General features: G+C 40.0%; 1 protein-coding gene across 1 annotated transcript; it reads right to left on the bottom strand.

The window, feature by feature from the left end:
- Positions 1-4454: 4454 nt before the first annotated feature.
- c1qtnf12 (C1q and TNF related 12) lies at positions 4455-21024 on the bottom strand. Its single transcript, XM_053317287.1, has 8 exons — positions 20845-21024; positions 9586-9693; positions 9309-9420; positions 8925-9109; positions 8119-8227; positions 6643-6736; positions 4643-4721; positions 4455-4553 (listed from the first exon to the last, which is right to left on the bottom strand). Exons 1-8 carry the CDS (start codon positions 21022-21024, stop codon positions 4455-4457), a joined length of 966 nt encoding a protein of 321 aa, XP_053173262.1.
- Between the last annotated feature and the right edge of the window lie 319 nt (positions 21025-21343).

The raw sequence follows: 21343 nt of genomic DNA, 5'->3' as shown, positions 1-21343 counted from the left end.
AAGAAACAATTATAAGTCATTAAGATGTTGTTTGTAGTCTTCATGTTGCTAGGTTTGGGAATCTCTCCAAGCCCATTTTTGCACCTTTTAGTTAGCCCAAAAAGTTTTTTAGTTGCAAACATGAGTCGAAAAAGCCTCTACTGACATGTTTAATGCAGAAATGGACCAAATCATCTGTCTAACTGCCAATTACCGCTGACACAGATGTTGAGAAGCTCAAAAATAGCCTGAAAAATGCTAACTGCTGGAGAAAATTACTCTGATTGCTTCCATGACACTGACAGGAGAGTGTGTGAGTATGTGACTGATAGACAAGCTATTACAAATGTAGGATTTACGTTCTGCTTTAATGGTATTTCAGTTTTATGAGAGAAAAGGCTTCCAGGATGAGGACTCCTCTGATTAATTGTATCTTGTGGAAACAGGACAGGACAAGTGTAAAAGTGTGTTGTATGTTAAAAACGTGTTTGTCTATTTTGACCCATCTTTCAGTTCAAGCAGTGGTCAACAACAATTGGCTACACCCACACAGGAGGGTGCAGCTCGGGTCAAAGTTAAAAAAATGTGAACTTTCGGCACACCCCCTCTACTAGGTGCATCCACACAGAGCCATCACAACACATCACATACACAATAATGTAGTCAGTGTGATAATGTGAGCATGCCTTAAGGTATTAAAAATATGTGGTGTGTTGTTTTTTGGTCACACTCAGTTCTGGTGTCTCTTTGTCTCAAGGACGCCTGTACACCAGAGGATTTGCTCAAAGCCGTCACCCAATGAGTCAGTCACTAAGGTAGAGGAATCTCATAATTAAGGCCTCATTAAAGCCACACAGCCCAACTATGTTGGTTTACAGGGCAGACAGAAACCTCACAGATTCACAATGGGGCCATTCATAATACCTCACTTCTCTGAAGGAAAAGAGAAAAAGCAGTTGCTCTTAGCATTTGGGCAGATGTAATTGCAATCACTCAGCTTGTCTGATGCTGATAATGGGGCGATGGGAAATTCCTGTCAGAGTCGTGGCGCAGGGTGGTTTCGCAACCACTTTGGCAGGCTCCGTGTTCCACTGCAGGGCAGCGAATGCGTTACGGCACGCTCACATATCTGTCATTAAACACATTTTGAAAAAAAAAAAAAAAACAGAAGACAATCAAAACTCACAAGTGTGTGCCATTCTCTTGCTTCTTGAGCAATGAAAAGGCAAATATTATGTGAAACCTATATCGTCTGTCATCCCTGCACAGTTTAACGCGTTGAAAGACCACAGCTTATGAAAAACAGGAAACTGAATATGCTTTAGCAATAGTCAGTAACCTAATATAGACTATAAATTCTTGATGAGTTATTTTCAACATCTTTATTTTCATTTGTCATTTTAAAAACATTTCTCTTGAATGGTAGTTTATGTGAAAATTAAGCTGTGCATAAAATAAGAACGCACATTAACTGGTACCTAAAAATGTTGAGCAATTCATTAAAAAATGAATAAGAGTCGTGTTTGCCTTCCATATTTTGGGTGTGCTTTTCAGCAAGCAGCCCATTCCTCTCTGAAATGTGTGCTACAGTAGGTGGCTGAAATAGCATGTGGGTGCAACGTTCTTGTGGTTGGTCCTTGGGTACAGTATGTGACACTTGGCATTTCAGCAATGCTTCCATGAGAAGCCTCTATTATAAAGCATTCATGCAATGATGCTAACAAGCTCATTTTACTGGCTGGACAAGCTTTCGAGACATAAAGTCTAAGACCTTCTTATTAGTGCCTTGTGAGACCACCCAAGAAACAATATACTGACATTAAAGATTTTTTAATAATCACTAAAGTGTAATGATAAAGACCTGATTTGCCTGGACTGCAGTGTGTTTTAATTAAACTGGAAACTTGAGGATTATAAAAATACATGAAAAAGCAGTCTGGACAAAAGGTAATAGCTATTAGATTTAGTTCCTTGGATATACAATCCTGAATGACATGCAGAGTGTCTCATTTCAAACACGAAGATGTTTTAGTAATATTTTACAGGTAGGTAGGTAACTGCAGTCATGGATTCACTTGGCAGTCTGCCAGTGTTTGCAAAAGCATTTGAGGTATTTGGGCTATTTTACATTTCACATGATGCCACAGAGAAAAGTTTTGTTGCACTTCAGAGGATGACTTCAAAAACATATCAGAAAGAAAGAAATCCTGATAGTTATTTAGCAACATTTACCTCCCGTGAGCTATTGACTATATTGTGATTATGAGTGTTTAAATTCAAATGCATCATCGTTATCATCATTATTATGTCCAGAGACCAAATGGCAAAGATTTGAAAGAGTTTAATTTCAAATTACAGCATATTATGAGTAATAAAAAAATAGTAAAAAGATATAACTTTATTCTTGTGGTTTCAACAGTCCACGAGACTGTAAATCATGATCGATACATTTTCTCAAACATAAATACCATATCAAATTTCAACACTTCCCAAAGTAACTGGTGTATCACTTATGATAAATTACAAATATCTATATGCAAAGAAAAGAATAAAATACAGTGAAAATAAACAGGTGATAAATGATAACACAAACGGGCCTGTAAAAGTGAATGTTTTGATCTCTTAAGTTGAAATGTGTATCTGGATTTGTTTGTTCAGACAAAACACAAAGCAAATTTTAGACACGGCACGATTTCATACGAAAGATGTAAGCACACACAAATTTACCTGGGATGTCGCAAATTGATACAAATATATGTCCGTGTGATTTTAACATTCATTCATTCATTTTCCAAACCGCTTATCCTGGACAGATCGCTAGTCCATCACAGGATTAACACACAGTAAGCAGACAACCATTCACACTCACATTCACACCTATGGGCAATTTAGAGTGACCAATTAACCTAAGATGCATGTTTTTGGTTAGGTTAGGTTGAATTTTAAACATTTGAGCTTTAAGAATCTGCTTCATAAACTTACAGAGACAAGAGGGGAACAAAGAGAGAGCAAAACTGGAAGGAAATAACAAAGAAGTTGAGTCTCTGGTGACTGACTCTCAGTCAGAGGATAAACTGAATACAAGCACAAAGGCACTTGGTTACTAACTAGTTAATAGCTCCAGTTGGTATTTTGGCTGTTTAGGGTGAATAAACACAAATGGTGCAGCGGTAAAACTCTTCACTTTGTAATCTGTCTGAACCATGGATGTATAATAAGAACTGGACACAGTGATGCAAACAGCAAAAAAGATATGCTCATTATGTTGCCGTTATGAAAACAATGTTTCTAAAACTGTTGATTTTACCTTAAACTGTATATATAACATGAACTCTAACTCTATTATAATTTTAAACATTAAGGTTTCATATTTGTAAAACGTCCCTCAAGCCTAGAAATGTGACTTATAAACCTGTGACATCACCACAATGTAAAGTCTATGGGCCGAGCAGCCAGGGCGACAAACCAGAAGTCAATCCAAGCTAGAAACCTTTGGCTCATGCACCAGGAGAGCAATTCTCACTCATTGAATAGTCTCTATCTTTGAGTCCAGTATCCAGTTCTTATTAAACATCCATGGTCTGAACTCTGAATACTCTTAAATGTTTATATCCATGCTAGCAGCTCTGTGAAGCTGTATTCGGACACAGCAATGTTTAGAGCTAAATGCTAATGTCAGCATGCTAACACTCACAATGTTAACATGCTAAACTTTAGTATGTTTACAATGTACAACATCTGAGTTTTGAGTGTTAGCTCGCTAGCATTGTAGTTACTGAGATATTTCTGTTTACATGTGGACCAACAGGCTATCATCGCCATCACTATAGAGCCATGCCACTAGCATAACTAAAATTACTAATAACAATTATGTTACAAAATGTGTAATTTTTACATATATGGGACATCACTTTTCCAACACCATGTGAGGCCATATTCTTCTATTGTCCATTGTCCAGTGTACTCACAGAGTCTATGTACCATATAACATATATAAATGTGAGATTAAATCCTTGAGAAAAGTAACTAGAGTTCATGAGTGTGTACACAATAAAAGCATCAACATGTCAGTATACATTAAACACACAAATGCACTGTTTCATGTTCCCCAGCTCTTCCAACATCTACAGGGAACATGAAAAAACATTGATATTTGGTTTAGCGCAAAGGTCTTCAACAACCATGACGATATACTGTAACAGACATATTCACATACTGCTTTATTCTCAGGTTATTTTATTGGTGAAGCGACAGGCATCCAAGTTCCTCCGGGAAGTGGCAGTGCGCTGTGAAAAACAAACTCAGTCCTAGAGTTCTTCACACTGTCCTTTCACTGTCTGACAAGCAAGTCAAGTCAATATCAGCCTTCCTTCCTTCCTTCAAACCTCCCCCGTGTTGGTGTGGTGGTGCTCATTAGCAGTCCATTGAGAAAAATAATAGTGGATGGCTTGGACGTTGCCGCTGTTCATGTGAGGCTATACACCGAGCAGCATGCCCATAAAATCGGAGCCGTTCTGTATTGTAATGGAGGCGCCGGCTGCATTATCCACAAATATGGAGGTGTACTGCCCAGCCTGCAAAAAAGAAAAGAAAAACATTGATGCAGAAAGATTTCACAAATACTGATATGTCATGCTTGTGTGTTACTTAGCGTGCTGCTCACCTGTAGCTCCAGCAGGCCCTGCACACTGACTGTGAAGATCTTGCTGTTACTTTCTAATCCAACAATCATCTCCAGTGAACTGCAATCATTTATATAAAAAAAAAGAAAAAAAGAAGACATTTCTGGATGAATATTGGGTTTCCAACTATTCCTGTCAAATTCGCATTCTTCCAGAAGTGCAAAATGCTGTAAATTAAAGGAAAGGGTTTTGGGAAATACCCTTACTCGAGGGTTAGATGGGAAAGTTGATACCGTTCTAATGTTTGTACAGCAAATATAAAGCTGCAACCAGCAGCCAGTTGGGTTAGTTTTAGACTGGAAACAGTGGGAAACAACCAGCCTGGCTCTGTCCAAAGGCAACAAAACCCACCTACTAGCACCTCGAAAGCATAATATTAGACACATTGAATCTGGTTTGTTTAATTCATTCAATAACTAAAATGTAAAATGCTGCTTTATATGGGTTATGTACCAGCCCATCAACTTTCTGGCCAGTATGTGATGCTCCGTCTGAAATCATGCCCTTGTTCACTTGCATCACAACTCTCTATAAAAGACAATATAACAGATAATTTGACACAATAGATGTCAAATTGATTGAGATTTCGCCCACTTACTTATTGTTATCATAGCATAACGTAGTGTACATAACATGAATGCCACATTTTTTCATCATTCTACAGTGAAATATTAACATAGTGCACTACATAGTAAATAGAAAGTGATTTCGGACACAGCAACAGCAAAAATGTCATTTTTACACTTCTATTTTAATTCAGTGATCGTAATCTAGTTATCCAGATGTGCTAGAGAGTGGATTTTGTTACTCTTTGAAAAGAGCCAGGCTGTTCCCCCCCCCCCCCGCTCCAGTCCTGAAAAGCAACTTTATCCAGCTGCTGGCGGTAGCTTACTATTTAACATGCAGACACGAGAGTCGGATTAATCTTCTCATCTAACAGTCGGTAAGAAAAACGAATAAACATATCTCATAAATTGCTTAACTTTTCCTTCGACAACTCAGTGCTCTCAGAGTCTGTATATATGGTTGTTACATCTCTGCAGGCTTTAACCACACAGTTAGAGCACTGGCTCCTGTTAAGTGGAAAATGCTACATTTTTATGGCAAATCAATCATGTTTGTCTTCACTCCAACTGCCATCACAATGAGCCTCATTTCACATTCTCTACATTTTCATGTGTGGGAGGGCGAGACTGGCTGGGGCTTTGGCTCAAAAAAGCAAAAGCCAAGCACTCTTTTGGGTTAGGTAACCCATCATAATAAAATTATTTATACGTTCCTCTCATTGTACCACACTATAAGGGAGGCTGTGGAGCTCTGCACAATCCGGGGGAGACTTGAGGGAGCAATTTATTTCAGCAATTTTCACTGACTTTATGTAAATAAAAATGTTGAAATATTGGAAAGAACTCAAAACCATTCCCAACTGGATTTGTAATTTTTTTTCAGCCTTGTAGACACTCTGTATCAGAAACTTCATTATCTGTCTTCCACATCCCAAACAAGGACATTTCACTGCTGTACTGGTGAATATAACAGGCTGCCTGAAGTGTCAAAGGTGAGTCTATAAAGATTAGTTAGGCGACAGGGATGAGGACATTTCCTTTAAAGACCTGCACTGCCTTTATACAGGAAATGCCAAACTGGTTCCACACAAACTGTAACAGACAACACCTTTAACAGCTCATAAATTCTGGTGAAAGTTAAAGCAGCATTAAACACCAATAAAATACCGCTGTTACATGCTACAAGTAAACAAATTGTCAAAGCAAGAATGTCAAGACTGCAAAGTGCGGTTGCAGCCAGATTAATTGCTTCCCAAGACCTTCTTTTTATTAACTTTTATTGGTAATAGCTGAGGGTTCGACTGACCGACATGTGCTATCGCCATAACAAATGAGAGCCACATGGTTACGAGCTATTGTGGTAACAAAGAGCGTAAGGTGGTGTGTATTTGATTCTGGATTAACTGAATACCTACGTGTATCTGTGGCAGAGTGACTCAATGCAGATCAGCACACGAACATTGTCCCTGGCCTTCAGCTGACTCTTACTCCGTTTCACCTCATTGTGATCTGTAAGGAAGGAAAAATGTTTACATCATGAAGATCCTGGCTGTATCATTGCTCACAGAAATGTACGTTGCCCTTGAATTGACTTTTCGTTAAACCCCTAGCAACTACAGCAACGACAGGTGTGTTAAGCTTTGGATTTTGCCACATGTTGGTGCGGTATGTGTGAGGTTGTAAGAGTGATAATCGTTTATTTTTAGCCTTTTAAAACCCTAAAAAACGTCAGTCTGCTCTGACGTAAACTGCAACCTTCCTGCAAACATGTTTGGCTTACTAGCTTAGGCTGCAGCAGTAAGCCAGGGTTACATCCAAAGCCAAGGAGCATTTCATTAACAACTACATATGTTTGAGGGGTTACAGGTTACATTAAAAAAGGGTAAGGGTAACATTAGTGGCTCTTTCCTGCTTGTTATCGGATTTGGGGACGCTTACCCTTCCAGCTAATGTTTTGTGTTTGTCGAACACACCTTGCAATTTTTTGTGATTATTTTGCATGAGTAATATTTTTAACCTGTAATCTGTTGATAAGCTAACATTTCAGTGTGAAAAGTGGCATTTATTTTTTGGCCTTAAGGGGAATTTTTCCAATTTTTCTTCAGTGATAAAAATGCATCTGATCAATCACGGCTCTGCATGTTGAAAAGTCAAGACATTCAACATGTTGGATGGTCTGACTGTTTTCGGTTTCTCATAATAAGCACAGTATGTGGTGCATTTTATTAGCCTCTGAAAATCTTTCTAATTTGCATCTTATTGGCATCATTCTGGTGTCCTCCTTTTCTCTTCCAACATTAAAAGTGAAAACATGTTGCATGTAAACTAAGCAGCCAGACAGCGCTGTGTTAGAATGAAATAACAATCTTCCTTTTTTTTAAAAATAATATTGGCATTAAAATAGCTCTTTATGACAATAAGAGTGATTGCTGCTTCTTTATTTTCATGTCTTCTTCATGGATCATCAACAAGCAAGAATGCTGACTTTTTGCCAGTGACATTTAGCTTTAGCTTCAAATGTAGCAATCAAATGCATACTTGAAAAGCGTTGTTTTCTTTTCTTTATTTTAAAAAGAATCAGCTAGAAACATTAAAACATCAGACAGAAACCATGTTGTGTTTTAAACCAATAGTTAAAGTTAGCCACAAAAAAGCTAGTTAGCTACAGTTGACACATCTGACAGCAGCAGGTGTTATTACTGCCGACAGAGTTCAAATGGATATCTGCCACATTTAGAGTTTGATTACTGACAATTGAGAAAGAAACCTATCATTTAAATGTTAAATTATTAATGCACAAAATTTTGCAGAGTCGGAGCTGTTCCTTTAGACTCTTAAGGCCTCGCTGTATGTAGTATAACACCCCAAATCGGACAATAGCTGTGATTTACCGATGTGGACATTAGCAGAGAACTGGTAGATCCCTGTGATGGGAGCGGTGAATCTCCCAGTAGACTGGTCCATCCCAGACCCTCTGAGGAAGGCTCCTTTAGCCGGCGGCTGAAAGCACAGAAAATCCAAATTAATATGTTTACATTTTGGAGCGATAAAGCATTGGCTCAGAAACAAATCAGTAGTTAGGTCACTCAGTGTCTTGCTCAAGGGCACTTCAGCAGGGTTACTCCTCAAACATTAAAAGATTTGGATTCAGACCCAGTTTTAAACCCCCCTTTTCCAAAGTCATAGTAACACATCTACACTAACATAATGCTGTGTTAGCATGTTAAGCCTAATCCTCCCTCCTCCAGCCTTGTCAGCCCATCCCAACAGGGCATAGTTCTTCCACTACAGCATGCTCTTTTAAACAGTGTCTATTTCTGTCCTCTCCACACTTTATTCCAAGTCGTAGACAGAGTGCCTTTTGTATGCCGCCCAGAGAGTGATGTGTAGAATTGAAAAAGTAGATATTTTTGACCAAAAGAGCCAGTCTGAGTCTCGGAGTGGCACTGCATGCTTTGCCAGTGCCAGTTACCAGTCGAGGGGATGATCCTCTCATAATTCCCCCACATGCAAACTAAGCAATGATTACTAAACACTCGCTCTTTCAAACACAGTTAAGACAGAGAAGCAAATGGGTCAGAAACAAAGCATGTAACCACGCAGAGGAGGATTAGCCAAAACTTTACTTTTTCAGCCACGCGCAGAGAACAAATCCGAACCAGTTCATAAACATTTACTTGGTTTCAAACAAACATACTGTCTGAAAGTTCTGGAGCTCCACCAGAGTCTTCTTGTCGACCACTACGGGTCCTTTGAGCTTGCAGTGGAAAGCTTCCTCTATTCGTCGGTAGGAGGTCATCCCCTCCAGGGTGAGGAGAGCCATAGGTAGCTGGCTGGGGCTGGTTTGTCTGTCGAATGCTGCCGCTCTCCTCTCTGTAGCCTCTGACAGAAACACATCCACGTTATCACAGCGCCGGCTCAGGTTTCAAACCAAACTTTCATGATAATGTGACGAATTACTGGATGTTACCAAAACTGACATTAATGTGAACATGATAGTCTGTATCCTCAAATGTTTTGGATAACCTGGAGAGGAGCTGAAATGTGTCTGCATGGGCTGGAAAATCAACATGTGTTCTACCTTTAATCATATCTTTGAACTCATGGAGGAGAACTTCCTGGGTCACTTCTGCCCCAGGAGAGCCAGGGGGTCCCTGTGGGCCTGGAGGACCTGGTGGTCCAGGTGGGCCCGGCTATTGAAAGATAGATGCACAAAACACGAGCAATTAGCTTACTTGAGTATATGCAACTTCACCTTATTTACTGATTACCACTAATAGGTCAGTTACTGGTCATAAAATGTAAAGATCATCATTAAAACTGCATGACACACAGTCCATCTATTGGGTTTACTGTACCAGGGGTCTTTTCCGTTTGCGACATTTTCCAGGGAAGTTGCCTACAGGTCTCTTGACAAAGTCCATCCATGATCCCAGTGGATCCACTCTCTGGTTATCAGAAATCTGCTACAGAAAAGAAAACACAGAAAAAGGCCAATATGAGTATTAGAGGATAATAATTAGAGATTATAATTAGAGGAGTATAAAACAATATCAAAGACGTGTATAATATAATCAATAATGGTAAAGAATGTGGTAAGGTGATGCAAGATACATGTATATATATATAGGAAATACATATAGGCTGTAGGAAAGCAAGCAATTTTAACATTTCAACATTTTCCCCAAATTCAGTAACTAATTATCAGATTAATCATATATTTCATCTTTTAATAATTCATCCCAGTGGGGTATAATACAAATGACTGTACCTACATAGCTAAACCCTGTGAGTCATGATTTCTTCTTTTAAACCATCACTGGAAAATCTGGCCCTAAGATACAATTAAATGGTGCCAGACACCAAGCAAGGTCAAACAGGGAAACCCTCTCTCTCTTTCTATCTTTCTTTCTTTCTTTCTTTCTCTCTCTCTCCCCTGCACGGCCGACTGCAGTCACAGTCACCACTCTTCTCCGAAAGGTTTGCTTTATGCTTATTTTATTTCATTCCAGATAATTCACTCAGGTGCCGCGTCAGTTCTTATTTGCCCAAAAGGCTCGGACAAATGTAAACAAACCTTGTCAAGTGAATTTTTTTTTCAACACATGAAAATTTCCATGAGCACTCTCTCTCTCTCTCTCTCTCTCTCTCTCTCTCTGAAAAATGAGTCTGCTCGTGTACACGTGATGTAGATTGTGTGGATTGCAGAGCTCAATTACTGTAGTTTATGTAGTTTATAACAACATGTCAGAATGGCCAACACTTTCTCTCTCACTCGAGGACACACTAGTATTTTCTTCTATTATTACTGCTTTGGTGAGTAATGTAATGATGGAGAATTTAATAAACCAGACAAAAATGTATATACAGTATGTATACCAGGGTGTCTTATGATTTAGGATTGTTAGTCTATTTCATAACTGTGTGTACGCTCAATCTTCTTATCTGAAATAACTCAGTTATAATAAATTACTGTATAGGAGACTGGGATCTGCTGCAGAGATAAGAAACACACTCCGAGAAGACCTCTGGAAGCAACATTTTTTTATTCACAGTGCTGCAATTGGCATATTTTCATCTCCGGTCAAATGTGAATCTGTATGAATTCCAATTACAGCGAGCTTTGAATCTTACCCGAACCCTTCCCCAAAAATGTCAAGTGCCTTCAGTTGAGATAGAAGAGGAGATAAAGACGAGCTTTGGAGGTGAGCTGTCTGAAATGGAATTTGTTTAGGTTTGGCAGCGGGACACGGATCACTTATCTGCAAAACCAACATGCCCCTTTCTTCACTGTTAAAGACGCGCCTCTTGTTCCACCACAACAAAGTAACTCCTTGTTTGTCTTTTCAATATGCTGGAATACAAACTGTTTTTTTGAAATATTTGGGATTTTCAGCAGTCTCTCACCCCCTCTCCCTCCCTCCCTCTCTGTGACTTTCTCTTCTCTCTGACAGCAGACAAAATAAACAACTTAATAGGCGCTGCGCTGGCTGCATGTCGGATCGCTCTGTGTTTTTGTTGTGATTTTGAGGCTTGGAAACAGATAAAAGCAGGGCTGATTTGGTCAAAACAAGAATACTTTTACACCGCTCAATACTGTTTCCATAAGACTCGGGGAGCCTGTTGAATAAAACGTTTTTTTTTTTTCCTTTCAATTTTTTTCATATTCATAAGCTGTTAAAGGAATAGTTTGACACTTTGGGAAATACCCTTATTTGCTTTCTTGCTGAGAGTTAGATGACAAAAATCAACCACTCTCTCAAATCTGTTCATTCAAAGTGAAACTACAACCAGCAGCCATTTAGTTTAGCTTAGCATAAAGGCAGGAAACAAGGGGAAACAGTTAGCCTGGCTCAGTCTAAAGGTAGCAAAATCCATCACCATCAGCTCCTCTAAAGCTCACTGATTACCACATCATATTTCATTTGCTTAATAAATGCCAAAACCTAAGGGTAACAATGAAAAGCTGTGGTTTTATGGAGGGTTATGCATTTTTCTATTTCCCGTTCGGGTGCACTGACTTCCTGGATAAACCTCATAATGATGGAAAGACTCACAGATGCGACATCCACTTCACCTCTGAGTTATCGCATTACTTGTTTCTGAGTTTCCGACTTGTAAATAGTGTTCACTTCAACATCCAAGTTGTCCTAACAACTGCTGGGATTTTCTCAAAGAGCTCCGATATATCATACTTAGTATATGAAAAATGTAAGGAAACCAACTCTTGCATTCATAAAAGTCTTGTCTGATAATATAAAAGCTTGAGAGCTGTAAATACTGGTAGTTTTTCCATATTTAATAATAAAAATTGCTGAAATTGAGACAATTATTCAAAATAAATAGAAATACGTTAATTTTCTTGCTGGCGGTTAGATGAGTGGATTGATACCACTTTCAAATCTGTTACTAAATATGAAGCTTAGCATAAAGACTAGATACTTAATAATTAACATGTTTAATCTTATTTGCTTAATCTGTTCAAACACTGTAGTGTAGAAACAACACATTGTGCTTTTCATGAAGGAGGTTACGTCTCATAAACGTGTCACGGTCTGTATGCATTGAACAAATATGATACAGCATGTTAAATTAGCAACCTTCCTCACCGCACAGAGCCAGGCAAGCTGTTTCCCGTCTTTACGCTAAGCTAAACTAAGCTAACCGGCTGCTGGCTGTAGTTTTATATTTACAGACATGAGATAGTGGCATTGATCTTCATGTTTAACTCTTGGCGAGAGAGCGAAATAAGTGTATATTCCCAGATGTCTAGCTCGTCCTTTTAACATATCAGTTCTTGTGTGCTTTATCAAATATTTAACATGATAATATGAAGGGAGTTGTGGAGGAGCTGGGGGTTGCGCTGGTATTCCATGCCTGTGGCGGTTTGAGTACATTTCCACTGAGATTAATCGTAAAACTGTGAATCATCACCTCAGACTCTGTTAGACAGCTCAGTATCATCTAAAAGACACTGTCTTGATTAGGAGAGCCGCTAATTCCTTTAAAGTCAAAGCTTTACATTTGTTCTTGTGTTTATGTCATAGATCATCGTCTGACGTTGCCAGATATATGAAAAATTTGCAAGTCGGCCCACACATGACTTGTAATGACACATCTTCGCTGTTCCCTACATGATAATAAAAAAAAAGACAGCATATCATTGCCAGGAAATCAGCTATACTCTCAGCTTGTTATTCTCTTTAACACACGTCATTGTAATTAAACCATTAAAACCTTGCCCTTAAGGATTTTCTGTGCTCAAGAAAGAAAGGCTATGACCAAGGTAATTATTACCTTCACTTCTTAGCTGAAAAATAACAGCAAATCACTGTATAAATAATTTAATCATCAGCTCAAGGATTTCTTAACTCCTCCTAACTTTCCATTATACGCATTGTATTTTATTTCAGGCTGTCGGAGCATAACATACACTATAATGACAGCTGGGATGGCTCACACCGCCTGAAAGAAATGTGATTCATTGTATGCAGGTGAGTCTCTGTCTCGACCGAGAATATCAAAGCCTCCACACATGCAGACATGAAAACCATATCGCTTGACGACACAAGGAAACCTGTCAGAGGTGTTCAATCTCTCACTCGCCGCTATTGACTGTGGCGCAAAGTAAACTACGGATTCCCTCGCGCATAGCTCTGTATCAGCACGTACAACACCGTGAACAAAGTGGGGCGGGAGGAGATCCAGGTATCAGTCTGAGAGCTGATGAAGAACACCAGGTCTCTGGCTTTGATCAGCGATGATGTGTGAGTGCTTCGTCTGTCAGCAGGTGTGTGTGTACGCCTTTTCCAGCACGGACCAAGAGAATGTGTCAGGTATTCTGTCTAAAGGTGAGAAACTTTAAATCTTCCAGACAGTGTTTATCTTCATTGGTGGTGGGGGGGCAGAGGAAGGGGGGGGGGGGGGGTTAAATCATGCCGCATTACTGAGTCTCAGATCTTAACACTGGGAAGCATTGTCTAGAAAGAAGTACTCAAAGCCTTTACATGAAGGGGACATAAAGCCCTTTTTGTGAGACTTCTGTCATTCATACCGTTATGATGTCGAATGTTTATGTTAAACGTGGTCAAACTTCCAAAACTTGAGGTGAACGCATGTAAAAATACTCTGAAAGTCAAAAGCCGGAGCCTGCTCTGAATGCTTAATGTTACCTCCACATTACCATTGCACTGATGTCAGATTGTTCCCGTATGTCCACAAACGTTGGTCCGTCAGTGGTCTTTATTGTTAAGATTGTTGTCACATGGCAGATTTAACGTGTTGTTTTGCATGTTTATTTATTAGTTGCTATCTTTAATTATTTTCCTTTAATCATATTTTGGATTATTTGTCTTGAACTGTTCAGTTGTGCTGTGTGTTATAGTTTTTCTTCTGCCATAGTGGACAAACGAGTGGACAATTACCCTGACTCAAAAGCCTAACCCATGGAGCCAATAAGCATCCAGGAAGTGGAGCTGGAGGGTTGTAAGCCAGAAGGACGCCAGACAGAGAGAGGAAGCTAGGTAGACAAAACTCCAAGCTCACGCTGCTACATATGTTGTCCACACTTGCATATTTCTGATTTGATCCAGACTCGAACATGTGCAGATGTAGAAGTTTATAAAGGAAGCAAAATCTGAATACTGCTGTTTGTTCATTTAGCGGCCTGAGCTGCTGTTTGCTGTGAGAAAGCTTCTGGAGGCCGACCAATCAGAACAGAGTGGGCTCAGCAGGAGGGGGGGCTTAAAGAGACAGGAGCTGAAATGGCCTGTTTCAGACAGAGGCTGAACTGAGGGGCTGTATAAAGAGCCAGTATAAGATAAATAAAGAGGATTTTTTTAAACTGTAGATCATGTAAAGATGTTTCAATGGAAACCTAGAATATAAATATAGATCTGGAAATGTAAAGATACTCCATTACAAGTAAAAGTACTGCATTCAAGTAAACATACAAGAGTATCATCAGCAAAATGTACTTAAAGTTGTACATGTAACAGTACTTCTTGTGATTGAATCATTATTAAATATGAACTTATTAGATTGTTTTTACCGATGCATCAATTTATGAACAGCATTTTACTGTTGTAGCTGGCCGGGGTGAAACTAGTTTGTAAACAACTGTTCAGTCTTGTGGTTCCCAACCTTCAGGGGATCATAAGATCAATCTGGGAGGTCATGAGATGATTAATGGGGCAGGAGAGAAAACCACAAATTTCTGTTCGTATTCAGACTTTCCTCCAGTCTTTGCTGTTTTTGTATTTGCTTTTTTTTAATACCACAGTCACTGTAAATAAAACCATTGAAAAAGTTTTAAGGGGTAATAATTCATTGTGGGAACTTATGACAACTCGTAGACATCTGAGTTGAGAGAAGGAAGAAAACTAGACGCTGCTTTTTTGTTCAAATTGCTGGGAACCACTAGTTAAACTTCAGCAATGCATTGTATTTTATAAGCGTACTATTTGTCTTTTACTTTAAAATGTTATTTTACTTACTGGAAAATTACTAGTTTCTAAAATCAGTCAATTAAATGTGGTAGACATATAAAATAAAGTACAAAAATACCTCAAAATGTGAGTACAGTACTTGAGTAAATATACTTCCCTTGTTTTATTAGCCTAGTGAATCATTTGTAACCAGTGTTGATAATTCATTGAACTCTATGAGATTTTAATACCAAGTAAAGAATAATTTGGCTGCACATGAATAATCCCTGTGCACTGCTTTGAGTGTGTTTGTCATGTAGTTTGGAGGAAAATTAGGTTGAATTTATTTGAAGCAATAAAATAGGAAAATTTCCCTGGGGCAGCATGCCACCAAAAACACAAACACAACTGTTAAAACATGTCTGAAACTCTACTCCACGGCAGGCAGCTCCTGAATTCTTCCACGAGTACAGCCGAACTTATCTTACTTTCTTTCATGTGTTATCTGTTCGCTACCTGTTCATGCACACTACAGGACATGAAACTTTTTTTTGTTACTGATAAAAAAAAAAAAAATGTTGCACAGGCAGGTTTAGGGTTGGACAGGATGATGGAGAGCCTTCTATAATCCCTTGTTTTTACATCCCCATACTGCTCCCTGTGCAGTCATCCATGCATGGGTGGACGGGCCCGACGCTGGGCCGATCCCTCCCCTAGAGGCAGGGATCCCCAGGCTGTGTAGGACGAGGGGATCCTGGTAACCTGCGTGCATCCTAGTCGTCATGCATCCTCCCCCGTGTTCCCCACCGCTGCACTTCACACAAACAGATTGCCTCGAGGATTTATCGCTGAAGAGCTAAATACAGTTCGGCATGCAATGTTGACTCTGTTTTCTTCTCACTGTGTTATTACTCAATTGGCAAGCAACATGTGCAAAAGATAATTACTCTAACACACTATGGATGCTGCTATTAGTTCAGCAAATGTTCAAATGTTGAAGGAACACCATGTGGAAGTGTAAATTAAATACAGTTTATTATAATGATATAGTTGAACGTGCTTTTTTTTATAATATGGCCTGATTTCAAGTTGTTCCGTTGTTCAAACAAAGGTGTGGTATGCATTTATCATGTGTGAGAGAAAGTGAATAAATTTGTGTTTACGCTTGAGAAATTACCAGAGACAACCTTGGCTTCCTCTTCATATAAAAAGGCAATATAAGCTGGAAGAGACTTTGATCGCTCTGTCACATCTGTTTTGTGTACAAATTATAGCTTTGAAATTGGAGTGAGTGCTCATTTTCCCTGTGGTAGGTAAAATGTTGAAAAAGCACCAGTGATCCAGTTCCACCTCAGGTACAGGTTTGCCCCGTGGTTTGACTGTGGGCAGAACATTTGAGGTAGGTCGTCTTCAGATCCTCCTCCTTTTATATGATTCATTTGTGGTTCCATGTCACATAAGTACATACTGTAAATGGTTAATTTTTAGTTTCTTATTTTATCATGAAACAAATTAGACCCTGAGTATTTGGACAAATATGAAAGGTTGTTACACAACAGAGTGACTAACTGACTAAAACTGCAAAACAGTTGTGCGGTGTGTTTGTGTAAAAGATTATAATACATGCCAAAAACAATTGTATGCATTATAAAAGGAATACTTCATCATTTTGGGGAATTCGCTTATTTGCTTTCTTGCAGAGAGTTAGATAATAAAATCAACCATTCTCATATCTGTCCAATCAAAGTGAAACTACAACCAGCAGCCTGTTAGCTTAACTCTAAAACTCACTGATTAAGTTAAGGGTAACAATGAAAAGATGTGGCTTTATGGAGGGTTATACATGACCCTACATATGCATGCATTATGAATAACTACTACGTTATATTTCACGAAGATTGATGCTACTCTTGTGTCTATGAAGCTAGAGCCAGCAGCCTTAGCTTAGCATAAATATTTGAAACAGGGGGAAACAGCTAGCCTGGCTCAGTCCACTGTGAGCATCAACCACCACGGCTTGAGGCTGAAGCAAATGCAATGCCACTGAATGATTCTGGCTCTCTCTAGGAATACTAAGTCAATCACTTTTTCCAACGAGTCATTATGGTCTCAATTGCTAAATTCAGGCCCTCTACTAAGTACTGTATGCTGGTACTCATTTTGGAAATTATTGCTCTGTTAATAAGATTTGAAGACTTGTAGTGGCTTTGAGGTCTGCCATTGACAGCTGTGATTGACAGTTGGCTCACCTGCTGCTTTCCCTGGCCATTGTCGAAATATTTCAGTAAGTTTAATGTTAGTTGACAACGGTACTTTCCCTGTTAGCACAGTTTTGCCCAAGTATGCACTGCTCAGCATTCCCGGTAAGTTAGCGTTAGCTTCGGTCCAAAGGTAATGAGGAGTGTTTCCAAAGCGTGACCCTGCACTCCTTATTTGGAAAGTCCTGGCTCCAAATGGAAAAGCTGCAATTCTGGGCTTCAAACTGGCTCCAAAAGGTGACGCCACACACACACACCTCACTACATCCATCTCTACATACAGTCTACAGTCCACTGTGGAGCAACTGTGGTGCTGGAAGGTCACAAATTAAATCTAGCTCAACAGAGTTTGTTCCTTTGTATCTTGCATGCTAAACCGTGCAGCTACTGTCTGGAGCTTCATATTTAATGTACAGATTAGAGAGTACAATCATATAACTGATGTCAAGAAAGTGAAAAGGCATATTTCCCAAAAATGTTCAGCTACTGCTTTAATCTGACTGTTGCACAGGTAATACTACATTTGAGCATCTCAAATGCAGCATGAATGGGAGTTTTTAAATATAGCTGCATATTGTAACGCACACCATACAGTATGCATCTGCTGAATAAATATGTTACCTCTATCCGTCATTGTTGATAAAAAAATATAATGGCCATCTAATGTTAACTAATCACTACAGCAGTTGTCTTTACTTTAAGCCACAGTTGACTAATCGACTATAAAAATGCAGCAATAATTCTGAAATTATGGTTTCAGGAACATGACCAGCACATGATAAGAATCAGGCAAGATTAAGGGATTTTTGCATAAATCTGGCATCAATCTGAATCCATTACAAATGAAACAAAACCCAAATAAAACAGTCCCTCTATGTGTCTAGGAGGTGAAAATACAATACTGTGCCGTTTATTTTACTAGCAAATTTCAGATGTAATGACAAAAGACTGTTTATTATTTGTTTCTCTTTCGCTTTCCCTCTGAAGACTTCATTAGGTAATTTCACGATGTTAAATAAGCGTAACCTTTGAGTGGTCTGACATGTTGAAAGGCAGACTGTAGGTAGTTCACACCATCAGTAGTGTATGAGAGGTGTGTGCTCTCACAGTGGTCCTGTTTCCTGTGGGACTCTGTCTTGTCTCTCATGTGAAGGTTGATCCAAAAGGTCCCACACACTGCTACATTAATCATCATTGGGGATGAGAGAGAGGAAACAAAAACCCTCGCCTCGGGCTAAACCCAGCCATTACTCAACACGCCAGGCGTGATGTTTGACTTGACTCCCTCAATTACAGCCATCACAGATCCCTCACTGCTCTCAATAATGACAGATTCCTCTCATCTTTAGAGTGGGGAGCAATAAGGCTTACATACGTGCACCCTCGAAAAGTAGAAATCGGACAACGTGAGGGGTTCACAGAGATCACGGTTGTTTGAAATGTTCATCATCTCATTAAAAAAATTCCACTCGTAGCACAACTCCACACCTCACTATTGTGATCACTTTCAAATGGAAAATCTCCCGAGGAATGCAGTGTACGACTGCACGCTGCCAGCAGCCCACACACGGGATTGGTCAGATAGAAAGTGAATACCATCATAAGAACTGTTTCCACTGTTTCCACTGGGCACAAGGGAAAAAAATGTAAATGTGGAGTGTAAATGTTTGGCTTGTTTGAGAACACAAATTTCTTGCCAAGACAGCTCCAATGGACGTGTTGTTTTCTCTGGGACGCAACAGATGTGTAATAGGGTAAACTTACAAACTACCCAAGAAAAGCAAGTTTACCACTTTCCTGGTGTGTGGCACACTCTTTTTTTCTTCTTCTTCTCTTGAACAGAAATCTCACATAGAGTGGCAACAACAAATGCGTTTTCCAACCTTGAATACAACCACTTCCACAGATGTCTTGAAGCTTAAAGCTCAGGTTCTCATCAGAGGTGACACTGTTTGGCAAAGACGCTATCTGGCATAACACTGCGTCTTAAGAGTGATTATGTCATTACCCTCTGATTGTGAGAGATGAGATGAAAAGAATGTGACGGAGGGAGGCACAGGGGGCTAATCCTCACCGAGGTGTTCTCTTTCAGGACCCTTTCTATGGGGCTTTGTGAGGGGCTTACACGGCATGCTGCCCCAGTTTTCGGGGCCGCACCGCCCCTATCGGATGTCCCAGACACAGCGGAGTCAGACTAGGCCTGTGAATGACAGAATCAATGGGCTGGGAACAACATCGCCATAGGTCTTTAAATATCTGCCCACCTAACTTTCCCAGGAGTTACATCATGGCAGTGGGGCAGCAGGGGGGGAAGTTTGTGAAGACAGTAAGACACCCCGCTCCCTGTGGGATGAGATGGAGTAGTGAGGTCCCAGCGGGGTGCAATCTTCAGCAGGCTTGAGGGTTGACACAAGGTCATCCTTCATAGCCTCTGCTTTTACAGGGCAAACCAAGTCAAATAAACACCACCAGACCGCAACCACCTACAATGTGTTCTTAAAGATACAAAAGAGACCTCACTGCGCGGTTTTCACAGGGGGGAAAAAAAGGCGGTGGAGGTTACCGTTAGGATTCCTGAGGCTGGCTGGTAGGGGCTGAAGTGAAGGCGGGTATATAGGGCAGTGAGAGTTATATGAGAATGCCAACATAATGGGTGGGCTGAAAGCAAAACAAATAGCCTGTTGGAAACCCTCGCAAATATGCAACACCAGCAATAAACCAATAAATAACAGAGTCAAGGGCCAACCGTTGCTCCTGAAAATGGAATTGTACCACTGTGGTTCAGTTCTGCCAGACGTTTCTAATGAAAACAACGCTGGTCTTCATTTACAGATGACTATTTTTCTCACTTGTTGTCATGGTAACAATTATCCCGAGCTAATAAAAACTGTTTTTGAATGTTTAATCGTTTTGTTTACACATGAATTTCCTGCTGTGACGAGGCATCAGTAAGTTGCTTATCTTCGTCTGCCTGATTCATGAAACTTTGCAATGTCCTGATTTGTTCACATTGGCTGTAAAATTGGTGGCAGACACCCGCAGCGAGCGCTAATTGATGCATTGATCAGCCTTTAGATGTCCACATTCCTGGCATACCTCCGGAAGTCATCCATTTAGTGTTTCACACATTTTGGTCCGTCTCACTGTCTGTGGCTTGACCTGGTAGGGCACACCTGTCCTGTCCCAGCCTTCTTTCTTTTTTTTTTTTTTTACCTTTGCCACACTTTTATTTTCCCTGCATATTACCTGTTCTGACAAGAAATCTGCACATATCTTAAATATCTGCAGGTTGACCTCAAACTTTAATCTACACTTCTTTTTTATCTATATGACACATCACTATAAGAAAGTAGCTCATAAAAGAGACATTAACAAGTTTCACGTTAAAAAAAAAAAAAAGTCATTGTAACATTTAGAGAGTTGCAGTCACTACCTTGATGCTCCCACCGACCTCCTCACTGTTGGATAGAGTAGCGTTGTACGTCTCCGTGTGCTGTGGGGTGGCTTCCTTTGGCCTCTTTCTCTCCTTCTTGGCATCCACCCCATCCAGAAGAACACACTGAGTCCAAAATACTGCAGCCACCACAGCCAGAGGCCCTGCCCCACACCACATCTTCACACTCTTTCTATCAGCACCGGGATCCCTGCAGAAACAACCTGAACCTTTTGGGGAGGACCCGCCGTGTGATTAGTCAGAGGCTTGAAGATGCCCACAAGGCTCACAAACACAAAGTCCCAGCGGGTAGAAGGAGATTTGGAGGAATGCAGCTTCAGGGACTCCCTGTCCAAGAGACTGATTGCTGCCGCCGTTGCTCCCCTCTTGATGAGCTCTCAGCCAGCACAACGTTGCAGGGGCACTGCTAACTCTAGCCAGAAAGCCAGGAGGCTTACTCAACTATGAAATGTGTCAAGCAGAATGGTCCAAGGGTATG

The sequence above is a fragment of the Scomber japonicus genome, chromosome 4 (genome assembly GCF_027409825.1).
Source record: "Scomber japonicus isolate fScoJap1 chromosome 4, fScoJap1.pri, whole genome shotgun sequence".
NCBI lineage: Eukaryota > Metazoa > Chordata > Actinopteri > Scombriformes > Scombridae > Scomber > Scomber japonicus.
Note: the sequence above shows the minus strand (reverse complement) of the source record. Positions and strands in the feature narration are given on the sequence as shown.

Bases quoted from the DNA above. Each gene is read 5' to 3' on its own strand.
- c1qtnf12 (XM_053317287.1), bottom strand. From the start codon at position 21,024: ATGTGGTGTGGGGCAGGGCCTCTGGCTGTGGTGGCTGCAGTATTTTGG. The intron at 9,694-20,844 runs GTAGTGACTGCA...TCTTTTCTGTAG, and splicing joins AGGTCGGTGGGAGCATCAAG to CAGATTTCTGATAACCAGAG. The intron at 4,722-6,642 runs GTAGGTATTCAG...AAATGATTGCAG, and splicing joins TCACTCTGCCACAGATACAC to TTCACTGGAGATGATTGTTG.